The sequence below is a fragment of the Ochlerotatus camptorhynchus genome, unplaced genomic scaffold (assembly GCF_037179485.1).
Source record: "Ochlerotatus camptorhynchus isolate MF236.1 unplaced genomic scaffold, CSIRO-AGI_Acam_v1.1 ptg000167l, whole genome shotgun sequence".
In the NCBI taxonomy this organism is placed as follows: domain Eukaryota; kingdom Metazoa; phylum Arthropoda; class Insecta; order Diptera; family Culicidae; genus Ochlerotatus; species Ochlerotatus camptorhynchus.
The window spans coordinates 2,000,287-2,020,018 of NW_027040657.1; the positions used below are offsets into that span (position 1 = coordinate 2,000,287).

General features: G+C 41.3%; 1 protein-coding gene across 3 annotated transcripts; it reads right to left on the bottom strand.

Annotated features, from left to right (window-relative positions):
• Positions 1-1,201: 1,201 nt before the first annotated feature.
• Positions 1,202-15,771, bottom strand: LOC135701548 (ATP-binding cassette sub-family G member 1-like). 3 transcript variants are annotated; one of them, XM_065222384.1, is made up of 6 exons: positions 15,428-15,771; positions 3,278-3,503; positions 2,614-3,188; positions 2,472-2,558; positions 2,061-2,381; positions 1,202-1,995 (listed from the first exon to the last, which is right to left on the bottom strand). In XM_065222384.1, the coding sequence occupies exons 1-6, from the start codon at positions 15,438-15,440 to the stop codon at positions 1,403-1,405; spliced, it is 1,815 nt and encodes a 604-aa protein (XP_065078456.1). In that variant the 5' UTR covers positions 15,441-15,771; the 3' UTR covers positions 1,202-1,402. The 3 variants fall into 3 exon arrangements, with proteins under 3 accessions (XP_065078456.1, XP_065078457.1, XP_065078458.1); XM_065222385.1 differs by having other exon boundaries at positions 15,649-15,770; XM_065222386.1 differs by lacking the exon at positions 15,428-15,771 and adding an exon at positions 15,134-15,157.
• Between the last annotated feature and the right edge of the window lie 3,961 nt (positions 15,772-19,732).

Here is a 19,732-nt window from a genome sequence, read left to right on the forward strand (position 1 = left end):
ACTCATAATCGCCAAAAGTGCAGGAATATGTAGCGATGAGTAAAATTTGTCTTATGTTTTCCCAGGATTTTCCAGGGAAAAATTCCCGAATTTGAGAAAAGTAAAGATTGGATTCACTCAGTCTATTGGTACTACTCCGAGACTGAATAAAATTTTCATCAATTTCCTCATTTTCCGACAGATTTTTTACGTTTTCCACAGGAAACCATGAGACAAATTTACTCATTGCTGAGTTCCTGCACTTTTCGCGATTATGAGTGAACTAAACTCAAATTTAGGTCGTTCTCATTCGCCGTGAGCCAACGGATGGAAAATCAATCATAACTCAAATGCTTTAAAACTTTCTACGTAGTTAATGAGCAGCCCGTAAACAGATTCTTTATTACTGTAATAAAATGACCATAAAACAGAATGGATTCTGAATTGGCTTTCTTATCGAGCTTCTAATTGTAATTCCTTCCAAGTTACTTTTGACATGAGTGAAAAATTATGCCTTTAATGCATTTTTTTCCGTTTTTACTCTCGGAAACTGAACAGACCTGGATAATTTTAATATTGGATAATCCCATATCGGTTTCTTGGTATTATTATTATTTCTTATCTCTTTTATATTAAAGAGATTTTCAGTGGGAGCATTTATCAGTAAATTACCAGTATGAGAATGGTGACATTTAGATTCCGTTGAGAGCGTCACTTTGTATCTGTATTTTCTGTTTTGCTTATGAAGTGTGCAATTTCGACGCGGAAATATACTCAGACATTCTAAAGAGGTATGAGTTCAAGGGGCAATGATCTTTTGACTACATTATCTAATCAATCATTCTGCCCCTTTTTTTTTTTTGATCCGTGAAACGTATTATTCTGACTTGCATGAATGATTCTCGGATATCATCATTGCAGGTACACCTCTATATAACGTAACTGTGATGTATCTTTTCACATCCAATGACAAATTACACAAATCAATATTATCAATGGATCGATGCTGATGTTACTTTGCAAGATTGAATTATCGTTTGTGAGATGTCGGCGTTGAAAGTGAACAATTATAGTTACGTTATATCGAGATAATCCTGTATGTATTTATTTTAGATTATTTGAGGTGAATTTCCAGTAACTTATTCGGGTGAAGAATGTCAGGCTCTTGTCTAAGTGGAGTTTAGAAGCCCATCGATTAAAGAAATAACCAATTTGATGATATAATTGATCCAATAAATATTTATTTAAAAATGTATGTATTCTTGCTGGAAAAATCAATGCGCTAATATAATCACAGTTAAGGCAACATTGTTGGCAGCTACAGTACAACAATTAACAATGATATTTATCGTGTTCAAGTAGATTCTGCTAAAAAGCATCTTTTTTATCACATTTCGATAAGTACTTATAATGGTACGTCTGCTCAACGTACCTTGGACCGTAAACTAACATACAACAGTAAATGCAATCCAACAATGAGAACAGCCATCCCCCCTACATCCACCCAAATATTACTATTCTCCATGTCCAGCATTTCGAGCACCTTCTTGGCTTTCCTATAGTAGCAAAACATCTCACTGCATCCCAAATCCTTTCGATCGAATCCGTAGGCCGCCATCGAGATGCCCTCGAACGTAAATCGGAACGGGGAGATGTAAGTCAATGGTTTAAACACATCGAACAATTCGTCGTATCGAATGAAGAATCCACTGAAGAGCACCGCCGGAATCAACGTCGTCGGCACCACAAATGGGCTGACTTCGATCGGGAACAGGCTTCCACCGAGCATGCCGTAAATTTGCGCATACCATCCCATCAGCAGGCACATGCACCAAAATATCAGCACCCGCTCGGTTTCGTTGATCTGGCCGGTCATGTAATAGGCTATGATCTGAAAACAGGTGATTCCACCAAGCATCAGCGGGAAATCGGCCACGATCTTCGAGAAGAAGTATGCTGAGATCGAGTAGCAGTTGCCTTTGTACTCGCGGATGAACACGGCCATCTCCAGGGGAACTTGAGAGACGGAAAGATAGTGGTGATTTTTTGGATGACTGGAAATTATCGTACAGGGTACTTACAGGTGAGGACAACAGTCATCGAATTAGCGAACGCAATGAACATCAGAATAAGCATGAAAAATGCGGTGTTTGATATGACCTTGGCCCCATCACCTCCGATGTTGAAGTAAACCGTACCGACGATTAGGCCAAAGAGAATGTGTCCCAGGAATCGCAGCACAGTCAGGGTAAAGTTCCGTACCGTTCCCAGCAATGTTCTGCGCGTCAGAATCACAAACTGACGCCACTGAGAGATTACATACTGAGACCCGTTATCACACTCGTCTAGCAGCTTTTGTTCTTGATTTCCGTTCTGATAATTGCGGGTATTGTTGTTGTAGCCTATGGCCGGCAGTGCGGCACAATGATGATAAGTAGTGATTACATACTGGGTGATTAAATATCACAATAATGACACTGCATTTTACTTACCATTTTGAATGGGCACCGTTTTCATCTGATCTATTAACATGCGAATCTTTTCCGCGTCAGAGCTGGATTTGGATGCCATTTTGATGACTAACAAAAAATCCTACTTAATAGTGAGCTTAACAGAACCCGGTGATCATCTTACCGAAATCAGCTCGATTGTAGTACTGCGGACAAACCATACCGACTTCGGCGAACGTTGAAGTCAACTGCTCCAGCGGTCCCTGGTACAAACATTGTCCATCTACCACCACGTAGATGTCATCGAATAGCTCCAACAAATCCGAACTCGGCTGATGAATTACGCTGACCACGCATCGTCCCTGACGTGCCATGTCCTTCAGATATGCAATGATCTGATACGAAGATTCACTGTCCAGACCGCTCGTGGGTTCGTCAAAGAACATGATCCGTGGATTGGACACCAGCTCCTGACCGATAGATAGGCGTTTTTTCTCACCTCCGCTCAGGACGCGAGCCTGGTTGTTGGCACATTTCTCCAGCCCCAGCAGGGCAATGATTTCGTTGACTATTTTCACTTTATGCATTTTGGCAACACTGGACGGCATTCGTAGGTCGGCAGCGTAAAGCAATGTTTCCTGAACGGTTATGTTCGGTAGCAGCATCACATCCTGACGATTGTAAGCAACCATTTGTCGGTACCGCTGTCGATCGACGCTCTCGTTGTTTATTAGAATCTGTCCCTTGACTCCTTTCACCCTGGAAAACAATTGAAGGTGAATTTAAAATTTCGCATTCGATTGAAGATATTGTTTAGACATATACGAGTAAGGTCCATCAACACATACTTGAACCCGCTGAGCACATTCATCAAGCTTGATTTGCCGGCGCCCGACGGTCCGAGGATGGCAGCCAGGCGACCGGATTGAAACGAACCGGAAATGTTTTGCAGAATGCACTTGGTGCTCTGTTGGACGGAGTAGTTGAGGTTCTCAAACGCCAGCACGGTGGTGGAAATGTCCATCAGGGGGATTGCCACCTCGGTGAGATCGGTTGCACCCATCGTCGGTGGAGCTTTTTATTTGTATGAGATTGAGAATGGATTTCATTAAATTGTTATCAATGGCGTTAATAGATGAGTAATTGGTCCGCTACTTATTTTTTATAATGCGTTTATTTTTCCAGGCTTATTTGCCATAGCTTTGCGGAGCCGATATTCATTGTTTCGATTACAAAATTTCTTAAAACTAACGTTAGTAAAGCGGGGGCCGATTACTCGCGGCTATCTCGAGGTTAGGGGTAACAAATTGTAACAAATGGATGGCAGGGTAGGGATTGAGAACACAAGGTTTGGAGAGCAATGTGCTCTTGATCTCGAACTAAGCGACTAACTGATGAAAAACACAAACATGGGGGTACACCGATGGGCAGCTAACAACATGGGGGAACACAAGATGACACTAACTACTAAATCCTCAGATCGATCCGTTTTAAAAACACATTAAAATATTCGAGATCTCGGCTCGCCAAGATGTCTCTAACGGGCCGCATAGGTTGTTTTCCTCGGGACCTGAGGGATGCGGATAACTCGGATGTAGCAACACAATGTAAAGTGCATGACCAAAGCACGTGGTCGATATCGTGATAGCCACTACCACAAGCGCACAAATTGCTGCCTGCGAGCCCGATTCGGAAGAAATGCGAGTCTAACGAGTAGTGATTGGACATGAGCCTTGATATGACCCGTATAAAGTCACGGCTCATGTCCAATCCTTTGAACCATGGCTTGTTCGACACCTGTGGGAGAATAGAATGTTACCATCTTCCCAGATCACTCTCATTCCATTTTTGTTGCCAGTTGGTGAGGACGTGCTGACGGGTAATTGAGAAAAATTCCGCAAAGGCGATTTGTCGATCAAAAATATCGCCTTCCATAGCGCCCACCTTTGCTAGCGAGTCCGCTTTCTCATTACCCGGAATTGAGCAATGAGATGGGACCCAAACTAAGGTGATAGTTTAGGAGCAGTTAGGTCCGCTACTTGCGGTGCCCAATTTTTCTGAACTTTTTCTTTGCTTTACAAATAATTTAAATAAGCTTGAACTTGGTGTGAATGGAATATGGATTATTTGAGGGGTTGAAAAACTGAAATTATAGAAAAACTCTAAACATCTCAGTAAATTTGGTATATGCAGCCAAACGAGCTAAATGGTAACGCATTGTCAGTAATAATGAAAATTTCCTCTTGTGTTTTATTTTTCATCAAATACTCTGTGTGAAATATAGAGTAAGCTGGGGTAACACGCACCCTCGGGGCAAAATTACTTTTTGCAAATTTTGAATACATTTTCAATATATTTTCAAGGATTTATCATGCAGCATTGCTAGCAATTTTCCTGAACAGATCCTCGAAAAAGAGGTAAAAACTGTGTTTTTTTGCCCCGGAGGTGCATTTTTCCCCATTATACACTTTTTTCATAACATACACAGGAGATGATATACGTAAGAAAATGGGTACTTTCCAGTACTGCAAAATCTCAACCATACACAGATTGACCAAACAGCTTTGATCACTTATGCGAGCTATAAGTCATGTTTAAGAGAAACCATGTCAGTTCTTGTTGCTTTTTGTTGAAGGAAGTGTTATTGCTACCTAAAGCTACAACAAATTTAAATAGCACTTTTCAGTGCTCAATATAACCTGTAAAATTTCTACCTTGTTCGACTCTTATTCCTCTTCGATCCTTGTTTGAACCCTAAAAATTCCTCTTCGATCCTTCGGATTTGGAGAAACTTGGTTCTGCTGCCATGGTGCCCAAGCGCAAAAGAAAATGGTAATCACTTGTGATGACATTCCCGGCTTAATTCCAAAAAGGAAAAGGTTCCCTCTATTGTTGTAGCCACTTCCGATTTCCATGCTCTTCACATAGAACTATTGAACTTCGTTAAATTTTGGTTTTCACTTCAAATTAACCGACGGGTTGAATGCCGGGTATTGGTGACGAACGGATTCAGAAATCTTCTCAAGTATCTTACTGAGAAGCAAGTCATATTTTTTACTTACGACACCAAACTAAACGACTGTTCAAAGCTTGAATGGTCTGCACAGTGGTGAATCCCTGAATCAGATCAAAGATGAATTGAGAAAATTACTTGGAATTGAGCCTGTCCACGCAACGGGATTTCTAATGAATTTTATTTAGTTCACTTCAAGTCTAGTGAATTAGCGGCGCTGGTGGTGAAGTGGTTAGCGTGATTACCTCTCACAACAGAAGGCCTGCGTTCAATCCCAGTCGGCGCCGCCGGGATGTTCTGAGGCATAACATCTCAGATCGCGCCTTCCTTCGGAAGGTAAGTAAAGCTGTTGGTCCCCGGTTCATGAGTTGATGGGTCGATAGGTAGGGTCCAGGTGTGGGAGCTGCCTCCCTGGCGTCGGTAGCATCGGTGCTCAGCACGGAAAAACAAATCAAGGAGAAAAAAAAAGAGTCTAGTGAACTAAACAACCTTAAGGCCTTAGAAAAAGCTAGCCTTATGCTCCATGTCCGAGTGAAGTGGGAACACTTCAGGAAGACTGGAGGAAATTTCCAAAACCTCACTCAGTGCCGTAAGTGCCAGGGATGGGGTCACGGAACTAAAAATTGCTACATGCCAGTTAAATGCATGAATTGTGGTGATTCCTTAACTCCGCAAATCACGACTGTACTGTGAAGGAAGAGCCTAAGAAATTTAAATGTTCAAATTATGGTGCAAACCACAAATACAATTTTTTGGGAAAGTAAGACTCGCAAAGTGATCCTACAATCTCGTTCGAAGTGACAGCTGCCCGACCAGGCACTAATTTCTCTGCTGTTAACAACGGTCAGCGAAGAACACATTCTACATTCGTACCCGTAGGTACAAACAGCACCCCTGCTTCAAATTCTTCATTCTTTAGTAAATGGAGCTACCTTTGCTGATATTGCAGCTGGAATAAATAATAATTCTTGCCAAGATAATTTTAACGGAAATTTTGATAATTTTGACCTAGGAAGCATTAGGGAATCTTTAGCGGTGGTCTGACCAAGATCCGAATTTATGCCACATTTGAACCAGCTGATATTAAATAAATCAAACCAAAATAAATCAACCTGTTTGCGTACGCACCGGTTCGTCTACTTTTGGCCGACCAATTTCAATCGTCAAAACCAACTCATTCCCTGATTTCGGGGGCAGCTATTTTTTTAATTTCTTTGAGATACTTTGACTATATGCATATAGGTGGATCTAGATCCAGAAACCTGGCTCCACCAACTTGCACGAACACTGGAGACACCTGGCGGTAGCGGGCAAGCTTTTTACACGGAAAATTTAATTAATATTTGATAGCTTTAGACAAGTCATCTCGTCTAATTGAAAAAAGCAGTGTTGCGAAAGTCCCTAAAAATTAATCTCATGCTTGAAACTACTCTCCTATGAATTTCCTTTCTGAAATGTAAGTACCAGGGGGACTCTCTCCCTGTGAACCACATATAGATGCACCATAGCTCAAATGATTTTGACATTTTTTTGACAATCTGACACTTTTGGGCAAACTGACAACGGTAAAACCAACAATCAATACGAAACTAACGATTTTGAATTGGCTCACTACTTGACTAGCCTATTGGTCCCAAGCAAAGCGATTAACGTACCCCATTCTAGTCGAGATTCTAGTACTACACTATGTTTGTTTTGATTCGCTATGAAAGTTTGACAGATAAAATGTGGAGTTAATGGATTTAATGGGTGTTTCGAGGGGTGAATCGATTAGCTTGGGACCGAAGGTAGTACCAGAGCTGAGCCAAAAAGATGAGCTCGTTTCTTCGGGACCTTCTGGTCTTAGAGTTACCTCTATGGTAAAACTAACGAAGGTATGACAGAACAAAGCAGCTTACTCTTTCACACTTGCATCGTAGTGCGAAATGCTAGAAAGAGCAGTCTGTTGCAGTCATCCTCACATTTATGTGAGTTCCGCCGAAATTCGTGATTGTTTGTTTCATTGATAGTTTTGAAATAGCGTGTGTAATAGTTGCAGCAATTATTGTGAAGAGTCGCAGACGGAGACGGAGTTGCAATATTTTTCACAGACTCGACATCCCTGCATTATTTATAATTTTTGTTTTACAAAAGTAAACGTAGAATAAAGGGCCACCCACATTAGATCCGAATCGGACGTGTTGCGGCAAAATGACAACTAAATCTATTATCTAACTGTCAAATTTACGTCAACGCAATGCAAACGGATCTAATGTGGGTGGCCCTTAACAGTTTCATAGTGTTACGTGTCCTGGAAGTTGATATTTGTGCACTTCAAGTTTCGAAGTGGTTACTAGAATGAAAATCTCACAGCGAAACACCACTTGTAAAAACCCGTTTGAGAAAAATCCAAATACAGCGCGACGATTCAAATTTACGGAATCCTATAATCGTTTGGAATTTTCAAAACTTTTAAATAAGCAGACTGAAATGCCTTGAAGCTGCATGAAATCAAATCTGGCATTCCTGCTTACTCGTCTAAAACATCAAGCAAAATAATTTAGGCCTCACAAACACGGTTCGGCAGCATTAGTTTGTCGTCTCCTTTCTTCTTTTACCGTTTATGCTATAGCGAGAATGACGTCAAGTTTGAAGTTTTATTGGAAGAGCGGGAACGAAAAGAAGGGCCATTTTGCAACACCGGACCTGTTATTCTTTCTCACAGGTGGTATTGACGCGTCGCACAGTGGTGAAATCCATTCATTCAGCTGTTATGTTTCCTACTTATAAATTTTCGTCAAAATGAGCGTTTTAAGAATTTTTAAATTTTATTTTACAATGCTTTATTAGGAAACCTGTCCATATTTTCAACACTTCTATGTATTTCTAGTTTTTTTTTTTACAAATATTGAAAGTTTTGTAATTATAACCATTTATAATTGCTTACACCCATTGTGCCCTTGAATGCGCTCAGCTGGCTGAACTGGTCTAACTCAGTGTCAGTAGTAAACAGAAACAAAACCGTGATGGGAAAAAAGTTTGTGCGGTGTTAAGTTGTAACAATTTTGCGACCCAAACAAAACCATGAATGAGAAGGAGGGAGCTTGTTTTGTTTGCTCTGATCATTTTGATTCGGTGGATTTATCAATGCCTCCTGCAAATACCGAGGGTAAGTTTTCATATACTTTTTAGTGATTGTATTACCACCACTCACCCAAATCAGTGTTTATAAACACACAAATAAACTCGCCGATCGATAGCGCAGAAAACATACATACATACAATACAGTTGAAACCCGCTAATGTGAAAATAAATTATCGATAAAATATGTGCAAATTATTCTTTATTAGTGAGTGAGTTTTTTTCAATCTTAAAAAGGGATGGGGAGGGCGATAGCTGTACGTAATTTAGCGGGGGTCTTGTAAAGTGTTATTTATTATAACATAGGGGGCAGGGTGCTCAAAATCTGGAATTTTTGCGTTATGTCGGTGAATCTATGCTTTAGAACTGCGACAACAACAGAACTATCAAGCTGCTGTTATTCAACAAAGCATACCAAAACTATAGCTTCTATACAAAATACCGATGATCACGTGATCCACATTGAGAGGTTAAAATTACTGCTACAGCTATAGACAATAGTTGACTCTGAGTTCGAGTTCTCTTTGGAATTCCCCATTCGCCTGAAACCCTTCCTAGAAACTTGAAGTTGTGCTTAACATTTGGCTAGGATTTTTTCTCACACTCGTTTCTTTTCAATTCTCTTGAAATTTTAGAATATTCTTGAAGCTCTTCCCATAATTCTTTCAAAAAAAGTATTACTAAACATATAGTCAAGATGCTAATTTCAAATAACAGACTGAAGTGGTAATTTGTATACGATAGAGTGAGGAGATGAAAGTATAGAATTGATAGTTCCGTTTAGAGTACGGCAGTGTGAAAATTGCATATAGAGGAGTAAACAGCGAGCTAGGACAACTTTTAGGAAGGTACAAATCGGTTTTATCATCTCTCTTTACCAAACTCCCTATTTGGAGAGGGATGGTGAGGGGTGTGCCCCCTCCCCCGCCACCACTGGCAAAAAGAGATGATCGCCGACCGCTCAAATACCAACGATGTGTTTGAAACAGTTCTACCGATTTTTAGCGCACTCCAGATGTTATTTGAAGAAAGGCATCCAGTCGTAGGTTTGGAAATTGTAGCTATTATGCCTTCCTATATGCAATTTTCACACTGCCGTACTCTAAACGGAACTATAAATTCTATGCCTTCATCTCCTCACTCTATCGTATAAAAATTACCACTTCAGTCTGTTATTTGAAATTAGCATCTTCAACTATTCTTTGAGATGTTTTATATCACTGGTTTTTGATCAAGTAAGAAACTATTCACTTCCCTGGGGTTCCTGGAACATGCCTGGAAGAGACAAAGGTTGTCCTGGGTACTTTAATTGATTACCATTGATATTGTTTTTGAATTCTCATGTGATTTGATGTGTCGCATTATGGGTTTTCAACCTCGAGAACCGGTTGACCTAATTCAAAAATATTCAATAGCGTTCAATGATACCACAGTTGTGCCCAATTCGGTGCAGTGGTTGCTGAGAAACATGAGTATATTTATTTTGCTACACACATGCACACACACATACATTTTCCGATATCGTCGATATGAGTCAATTGGTACCCAAGTAACATTACAAATTTTATCGAGGGTTTAAAGCCATTTACAAGTCTAAATCATGGTCTACAGAACCCTCATAAAAACAATATTGTTATTTGGCTATTAAACACTCGGCCCTCTTAACCCGGATCGACAGACGGTTTTCCTTCTTTGTAGAAAAAAAACAATAGAAAAAGTAGAAGGGTCTGTGGCTAGGGGCACGAACGGAAGCTTAACGTAGGACCGCTATTGGACGGAACAAATGTGAAAATCATTAACTCTTTCCGTTTTTTAATTGTAGGCGTACCAAATTTGTAGTAATTTTTTTCAAAGAGAAAGTTGATGAACACGGCATCTATGGTTTGGTCAAGTTTGGCCATTAATGTCGGTAGTCAATTAGGTCACCAACCCTCCGTGCAGATATTTTCGTTGCTTCCAGAGTTGGAACTTGAAGCTTGAAGGGATTGAAACAATCACAGGTGCTCAGGAAGTGACAGTTCACATCACGCTAATTCTAACACATTCAATGTTATCGATGAATAGTGGATGAAATCGGAAAATATCGAAAATCGCCCGGTAATTCACAACGAATCGAATTTATTCAAAACAAATTCGTCATTCCGTATCGAGCGCTGAGGCAGTTGACAGCATCCTGGTCTCTTCATACGGCACTCGTTTTTTAACGCGTTTCCATCGCTATCGTTCTTAAAAAAAAAAGTGTTCAGGTGAATCGAGTACGGTTTTCGGAAGCAGCTATATCGTAAGCTGAGTCTTACGTTTAGACTGTTCACCTTTACCCCAGTGATCGATCATCATCAAATCATCACCATCATCATCGCATCATTTCCGTCAATAGCCGCATCGTAGCAGCAGCAAACGGAATACCAAGCTGCACCCAATGAGGTACAGAGAGAGGTGGCGCAGATCGTGAAATAGGGTTGTATTAGTAAACCAAAAAATCAACGTAAACGCAAGTAGTGACGTCACTACTTGCGTGTACTTGCGTGTATCGTACAGTGGTTGTGTGAGTGATTGCTTCACCTCGGTAATCCAGCTCATTGAGCTGCACCGGCTGATAGGTTGTTTACACAACCGGCAATACATTTTGCAAGCCCATTGCCTCCCTATTTTAGTTTTGTTTTGCCTCGTGGCCTGTGGCGCGTGGCTCTGTCTCTCACCCCAGGTAAGGGAGTATGGTTCATAGTGAGACAACTTGTTGCAACTAGATATAAGTTTTTTTTTCCGATTGTTTTTTCTCTTTAATTTGCTACTAATTAAAATTAATAAATTGTAAAAGGCACCGCTTTTACGCAACACTTATGGCATCTGCCGATGCCAACGTTGCGCGAACCAGGTATTACCAGGTATTATGGGTTGTCTTTTTTCGGCCTAAAAATAAACCCTTGAAAGCTCTCGACATTTTGAGAGACTTGCTGCGTAAGTATCCGGGAGTCTTGGTACATAAGGAGAGATTCAACAAACTGCGTGTAGAAGCATCGAATTATGATGTAGCAAGTAAAATTACTGATCACGAGTTGTTTAGTGTTGAGTACAACATCTACATCCCTTCTAGAGATGTGGAGATAGAAGGCGTGGTATCCGACGCGAGTCTGTCTGTCGAGGAATTGAAACGTGCCTCGGGTTGTTTTAAAAACAGAAAAGTCACAATCGATCTTGTAAAGATACTGGATGTTAGGCAACTGCACTCAGTATCTTTACAAGATGGCAAGAAAGTTTATCAGCATTCAGACTCATTTCCGGTGACCTTTGCTGGTTCAGTTCTCCCAAACTTTGTCAAAGTTGATGCTCGATTGATCGACGCATCCCGAAATTACGGATCACGGAACTTGAGAAAAGAAAATTAATTGGGCACAAACGTCTAGAGAACCCTTCGTGGTCTGCCTCAAAAATAGCAAAAGTGTTGAAATTCCTAAAGTCAACGGTGAGTCTTGTAATCAAACGTTACAAGGATACTCTGAGTGTGGATGAGCACAGCGCATCTATAATAAAAGTGGCACTAGGGACAAAGAGCTGAGGAGAAAGGTGTTGAGGTACGTGAAAAGCAACCCAGGTGTCTCCATACGTGATTTGGCAAAGAAATACGATTCCAACTTTTCTACCGTGCGTAACATTCTTTCAAGAGAAGGATATAAGTCTTTTTGTGCCAGTAAACATCCGAATCGCTCCCTGAAACAAAATTTAGTGGCCAAAAAGCGAGCACGATTACTATACAAACAAGTTTTGACGAAATTTGATGACTGTATTTTAATGGATGATGAAACATATGTCAAAATGGATTATAAACAAATCCCCGGACGAAAATTTTATCTGGCAACTGGTCGTGGGGATGTCCCTTCCAGGCATAAATTTGTCTTTTCTGATAAGTTTGCTCGAAACCTAATGATTTGGCAAGGAATTTTCAGTTGAGGCCTTAAAACCAAGGTTTTCATCACATCTCACACAATTACGTCGAAGGTTTACATTCAAGAGTGTCTGAAAAAGCGAATTTTACCCTTCATTCGGCAACACAAGACCAACGTTATGTTTTGGCCGAATCTAGCCAGCTGCCACTACTCTGAGGAGGTACTAGAATGGTATGCTGCAAACAATGTTAATTTCGTTGCCAAAGAGATTAATCCTCCGAATAACCCTGAGTTCAGACCGATCGAAAAATATTGGGCAATTGCCAAGCGAAAACTTCGAGGATGCGGTGAAGAAGTGACAAATGCAGAACAAGTACGTTCAAAGTGGAATAAGTTCGCCGGTACAGTGTCACGAGCGACTGTGCAGATCATGATGGCATCGATCACAAGTAAAGTGCGACAGTTCGTTCGAAACGGTGAAATGTAATAACTTGTTATGTATCGTTTGAAAGCTGAATAAATACCCTTTTGTTTGACATGTTGATCAACCGTGTATGTTGTTTAATTCTTGAGTTATGATCACTTGAATGCGTCCAAATTTACTTTGAATCGGGCCTTATTATTCAATTTGACTAATTTTCAATTTCAGCCTCTCAAACCGTTACCCCGCAAGTGAAACACTGAAAAGTAATCATTTTTTATTCATACGGCCTTCATTGCAAATCTTTGCTTAATATATAACATAATCATCTGACGGCTGATCAAATTCAAGAGTAAATTTGCATTCATATTTCGAGCTTATTTTGTACATAGTCTGTTAAAAGATGGTATTTGGGTATTTGATCTCATTTCCGTCCTACTAAGCACATCCCGCACTTTAACTCTCTTTTTTGAAAGGGTTTGAACAAAACATGGAATGTTTTCATCAAAAATAACTTCTAAATGTATGCACCTTTCCATACGTACCGTTGGATTTGATAAAGAGTCAAACATTGTTGAGATATTAGTAAAAATCTAACACTGCTTCTTGATTCTAAATTTGTCCCACGAGTTTCAATTCCGTCCTAACGCATTGAAACGCCATTAGATTTTCCTTGTCCTACGGATGATGGTAGAAAAGGTGGATTCGCTAGGAGCGCTTCTTTTGTTTTGAGAACAATGAGTGTAAATATTCAAACAATACGCTCGAATAGGCTTTGTGTTGTGGCTTATGAACTATTCGATCGGAACAAACGTATTTATTGATTTGTGCGAATGGAAATTGGTGATTACGACGAAGTAGCGCTCTTCTCTATTGAGCATATTGGACAGAACAGATGAACATGTTTTTGGAGCCGAGTTATTAACGAAAAAGATAGTCGACGAAGAGAATCGAGCAGTGTAGATTGGTCTATTTGAATGTTTAAAGCAAGGCCGGCCTAAAAACATGTTTAAATATATCTATTCCCAGATATTTCACTGGGTTTGACCAGAAAATTGGAACTCCGTTCATAGTGACTTTGTGATTACTACTAGGCTTCAAAAAGGGAAAATTATAAGTTGAGTTTTGGAAGCGTTAGAAGAAATCCAAGTCCCCGGCAATGGGGGTGACCCCGGCGTAAGTGGGTAGCATCCACACCTCTCACGCCAAAGTCACGAGTTCAAATCTCACCCCGGGCAAGCCACGAATGACCCAAGAGTGTTAAAGTGACAATAATTAAAAAAAAAAGTTCCCGGCAAGGTGACAGATAACCTTAGTTTCACGTACCAACTTTCAAATAGTAGATGTCGCCACATAACGTAAACAAAGGTATTGTTCTTCACCGGCGCAACGGTATTTCTTTATATGAAACCAATTTTTTGCTTCACTATGTGTGGATGTCAAACAACGGGCAAGCATGCCATATGAAAAGAGCGAATTTATGATTTTCGTAGTGAAATGAAATAAATCCATACAAATTGAACGGATGGATTGAGTTTTATATTCTTATATCATTGAATGGCAATAAAAATACTTTAGTTTCTTAGTCATTTCATCAAGTTATTAACGAAAGATATAGTCGATGATGAGAAGCAATCATTGTAGAAAACGTTTTTATGCAGGTCTATTTGAAAAGTGACACAAAATATATCAAAGTTATCCCGGTTTACAGTTCCTATTTTTATTTCATGTGTGCTAGAATTTGAAAATTAATATCAAACCATAAGGGGCAACGCAATTAAAAATAGATCAGGGGCCCAAGGGTGCTTACACTGGCCCTGCATGAAGGTGCGTTACGAAGCATTGTGCTTGATCACTTCAAATAAACGAAGTGTTTATCCTGCACTTTACGTTTAGCAAACACAACAAGTATGGCACTGGGTTGAACATGTAGGTAGAAACTGGCCTATTGAAGTTAAAGATAAGAGAGAAGCTCTTCGAATTTATATCTTGTTCACTATTTAAATAATTCTGTTCATCATTTGAAGCAATCTTTACACTCCACATTATTTCAACAATTCATCACTGTAAAATGGTCCGTACATCAAATTTTCTTAAGGAATTGAGAATCGTACAAAGCAGAAACAAACGTCAAATTACCTCTCTCTGCAAACTGTATTTAACCACTGAATACTAGACCTTTCTGAAAGGCCTGGTTCAGCCTGGTTGGAACATTCTCAATCTGTTATATTGATTGAAGTATCACCTCTGAACTCTGATAATTACCAATCAGGGTGTGCTGCGAGAATTCCCAGCGAATATCGTTTGCAAAATTCCGTCATGCCATAGATAATAGAATAAAGTACAAGGACATCACTGTGAGGGCTCCTCTCCCAAACTCTGATAACTATTCAATTATTTACATTTGTCTCTTTGTGTCTGTAACGACGCTACTGTGTCACTTGGACCGTTTGTAAATACGACCGACTGCTACTTGTATGCAAAACAAAAACAAAAGAGCATCACACATTTTCTGCATGTGCAGTGCATTTCCTTGATTGTAACACCATATATACCTACCAACGGGTTCCATTGCATAAGTATAAATGAAACTCAAACATATGCACGCGGACGTGACAGCGTGAGTGTTTACTTTCACTGGCAGAAGAAAACTCGTTACACTATATTGGCACACACTAGCGAAAATTAATTGTTCCTATGTGAAAGCTTTAACGGAGCGCCACCGAGAATTATGTCAAGTTCACGTACTGCAAAAACAGTTAAAGCGAACTCATCATTACCGGGTATTGTGCTGTGGGTGATTCTGCTGAAGGGGCGTGGATTCTCGTTGATAGTGTCCTCCACGCGCACTGGCAAACGGTGCAACTGCGTCGGTTCGCGAACCGATGAAAACTAAACTGAGCAATATCAAACATTTTTGCACGTTATTGTAGATTGAAGTTTGAGAGGAATAGGGTTGCTAAATTGAAATGAATGTTAGTTTGGTGAATCATTCAGTTTGGACTTGGATTGACCAAAATTAGGATTCTCACTGTTCACAATAAGTTTTGAGCTGTTTGTTAAGCGGCCGGGCCGTGCAGAATTTGCGAAGGTACGAGGTAGTCAGTCAGAGTAGTTGTCACGATGTAATGTGAATTGCGCATTAAGTTGTGAAAACCATCAAAATGAAAATCACGTGTTTCGAACCTCAGCTTGGCAACTCGGTAAATTTATTTACTCTCATTCTCAGTATTGCACGAGTAGTAACCGTGTTTTATACTCTCTGTTTTCTATACGGGGCGATCCTTTACATACGACACGCTCTAAGGGGGTCTGTGGGGTTTGGAAATCTGTGTCATTTAATCCATTAGGAAAAACGTGACGAAAGAGGGTGAGTGGTTTAGCTTTTCCTGAATTTCATGTGACGTACTCAATGCTTTCTCCCTACCGTACTTACCTGTGCTGCCGCTCATGGCAATTCCGTCCCATAGCACAAATATTCACGATTAGCTACCATTTCCAGTGAAAATAGCATGGTTGACCAGAACGCAAATAGGACCAATTTGCAATGAGCAGCAGTACCTCATTTCTTCAGACAGCCGGTTATTGTGTAGCTCATGTTGACCAATTTAATTTATGAATTTCCGCATTTGTATATCATTGCAATTAGATACAGGTTTTGACTATTGCATAACGTTATCAGTAGTTAGTTAGTTAACCAGCCTCTTACAATCAATTCTGCGAAACCATTGACTTTATGTTGTGTTCTCGAAGAGAAGGAAACTAGTTTTAGGTTTAAGGGCTAATTTCGGAGAACTTCGAGATTTGGGCGTAATTATTATTATTATCTCTATTTAGGAGATTTTCAGCCGCAGAAGAAATTTGAGCGTAATTGCTTTTGTAAACAAATACGTCAATCGCTGATTTCTTGCGAATAAAAGCTCAATCTCGCGAACAAACTCTTCCAAATGACAGAAGAATCAATTTTCTACATGATCTACGGTGATTGAAGTGTTTGTTTACAAAAGCAATTACGCCCAAATCTCAAATCACTCCGGAATTATATTTCGACTTGTCTCTTCGGTGGTTGGAACTAAACTAACAAAATATTTTCAGTTTGTTACATTCGTACCATGGCTACAAATCATGGCCTACCAGGCAACATATTTTTCTGATGTATACGCCGATGGTACATCTCCCTTTTTTCCAAAAGAGATCGTAGGGTGCCAGCCGCTGGAAGTCTACGGGTTCTTTCTTCACGCTGTTGTACTGGTTCTTGAATATTCACACTGTTAGCAGGAACAACAGATTCGTCATCCGTCATTACATCATCGGGCTCGTCATCATCAGGAATCAGTTCATCATCTGGAATTGGTTCTTCTATCAGCACTGCTGGGACCAACGGTTTCGGAGCTTGCAGGTGGAACTCGTCTACTAGCAAGGCCAAGGGAAGTTGATTGCGTGGATTTGGCGATTGATCGGCATCATTTTCATCCAGCTATCGTTGTTTTAGCTGGTTGGTGTGTGCTCGAATCAAGCGTCCATGTTCGAGCAAAACAGTGTAGTTCACTTTGCCCTTGCGCTCGACTACCTGTCCTGGAATCCAATCGATTGTGTTACGACGCTGGACCTGAGCGTAGACCAAATCATCCGGATCGAATGATTTCTTCACTGCGCCGTCTGTTGAATTCAGTGTTCTGCTTCTTGTTCTCCAAGGTTGTACTCTGAACACAGGGCTTCAATAGGTCCAGCGTTGTTCGTATTGGACTTCCTAAAAATAGATGGACAGGTGTCTTACCATCCGGAGCGCTTCTATTTGGAGTTGACCGGAAAACTGAGAGGAACTTCTGGTGATGCTGGAATGTTACCATGGTTTCCCCTTCGGTGTGTTTCTTCAATCCTCTCTTAAGGGTGTCGACAAAGCATTCAGCTTGCCCATTCGATTGTGGGTGGTAAGGGGCTGTCGTCAGGTGGTGGATCCCATGTTCTTCACAGAATTGCTTGAATCGAGCACTTACAAACTGGGTACCGTTGTCCGAAACGAGGGTGTGTGGATTGCCGTACCTTGCGAAAGTTTCTTGCAGAATTTCCAATATCGCTGTAGTAGTTGTACTGTTGGACCTGAAGATTTCCGGCCACTTTGAATACTCGTCGACCACGACGAGGTAGTCATAACCATCAACTGGACCTGCGTAGTCGATTTGGATCCTCTCCCACGGTTTCGTTGGTAATAATTCAGGGGCGACACTGGCGCACAAACGTTTCAACATCGTCGTCGATGTTGGGCCAGTAAACGAAAATTCTTGTGAGTGACTTCATTCGGTCTATTCCGGGGTGTCCACGGTGAAGTTGTCGGATGATGCGCTTGCGGAATCGTTCTGGAACTACAACTCTGTCAGCGAACATGTCGCAGTTTTGGGTGACCTGGAAGCTCTCTCGTCGGGAATAGAACTGACGAACAGATGTATCCGGTAGCTCGCTTACAGTGTTTGGCCAGCCATTGCGGATGTAGTTGATTACCTCTGGTAGGACCGGGTCGTCTTGCGTTTCCTTGGAGATCATATCGGATGTGACCGGCAAGCTGGATATTGAGTTTGCGAGAATTTCCTTCACGTCAGATTCCGTTTGGAGAGCTGTGACAGCTCATCAAGCGGGACAACACGTCGGCATGTCCAAAACTAGCCGTTGGGATGAACTGGATGTCGAAATCATACAGCAGCATCGTTAGCGCCCAACGCTGAAGACGATTGGCGGTGTAAACGGGAATGCCGTTCTTGCTGCCGAAAATTTTAAGGAGTGGTTTGTGGTCGGTCTGCAGCACGAATTTTCGTCCGAATATCATCTTGTGAAAACGGGTGACAGCAAATACCAACGCGAACGCTTCCTTCTCAATTTGACCAATATTTTTCTTTTGCAGGTGTCAACGACCTCGAAACGTGAGCGACGGCTTTGACGGAGCCGTTGGAGAAGCGATGTAGGATTACAGCGCCCAAACCATTCTTGGAAGCGTCTCCAGCGACGATGGTTTCCTTGTTGGGGTCGAAATGAGTCAGCAGGAGATCGGAGACCAGGATGGTTTTGAAATGGTCAAACGACTTTTGGCAGTCCGTCATCTGGCAAACGAATCGTCCGTAATAGTTGATCGCACCAAGGTACGAACGTAGTTGCGATACATTCATCGGTGGTAGCATCTTGGAGATAGCATTGGTTTTAGCAGGATCTGGGCGGAGACCATCTTTATCGATTAGGTGACCCAGAAACTTGATCCGCGGAAGAGAGAACCGGCACTTCTCGATGCGTAAGAGGAAGCCATACTCACGAATCCGGTGAAGCACAGCGTTCAGGCTGCGATCATGACCCTGTTGAGATTTTCCGGCGATCAAGATGTCATCCAGGTATGGCTTGACACCTGGAATGCCAGCAACCATACTGTCAATGATCCTCTGGAACGCTCCAGGCGCAGGTTTGACGCTTGGTGGCAATCGATTGTACTGGAACAGTTCTTTATGAGTGTTTATATTGAGCAGCATACGAGATAATTGATCAACCTCGACCTGCAGGTAGGCATCCGATAAATCGATGTTGGAGAAAAAACGGCATCTGGCTGAGACCTGTAGAGTAGTCACCACAAATGCGTACGGAGACATCGGACTTGCGAACCACAACTATGGGAGCAGCCCAATCGGAGAACTTGACTGGTGAAATGATGCCGTTGTCTTGAAGCCTTTGGAGCTCAGCATCAACCTTCAGAAGTGCAGCGTAGGCAACCGGTCTCTTAGGGACATACGCAGGACGAGAATCTGGCTTCCGGTAGAGCGTTACCTGTGCTTTTGTGCAGCATCCGAGCGAGGTCTGGAACACTTCAGGAAACTTGAGTTGCGAGGA

Bases quoted from the DNA above. Each gene is read 5' to 3' on its own strand.
- LOC135701548 (XM_065222384.1), bottom strand. The intron at 3,189-3,277 runs GTATGTGTTGAT...ATTGTTTTCCAG, and splicing joins AATGTGCTCAGCGGGTTCAA to GGTGAAAGGAGTCAAGGGAC. The intron at 2,382-2,471 runs GTAAGTAAAATG...TGCCGGCCATAG, and splicing joins AACGGTGCCCATTCAAAATG to GCTACAACAACAATACCCGC.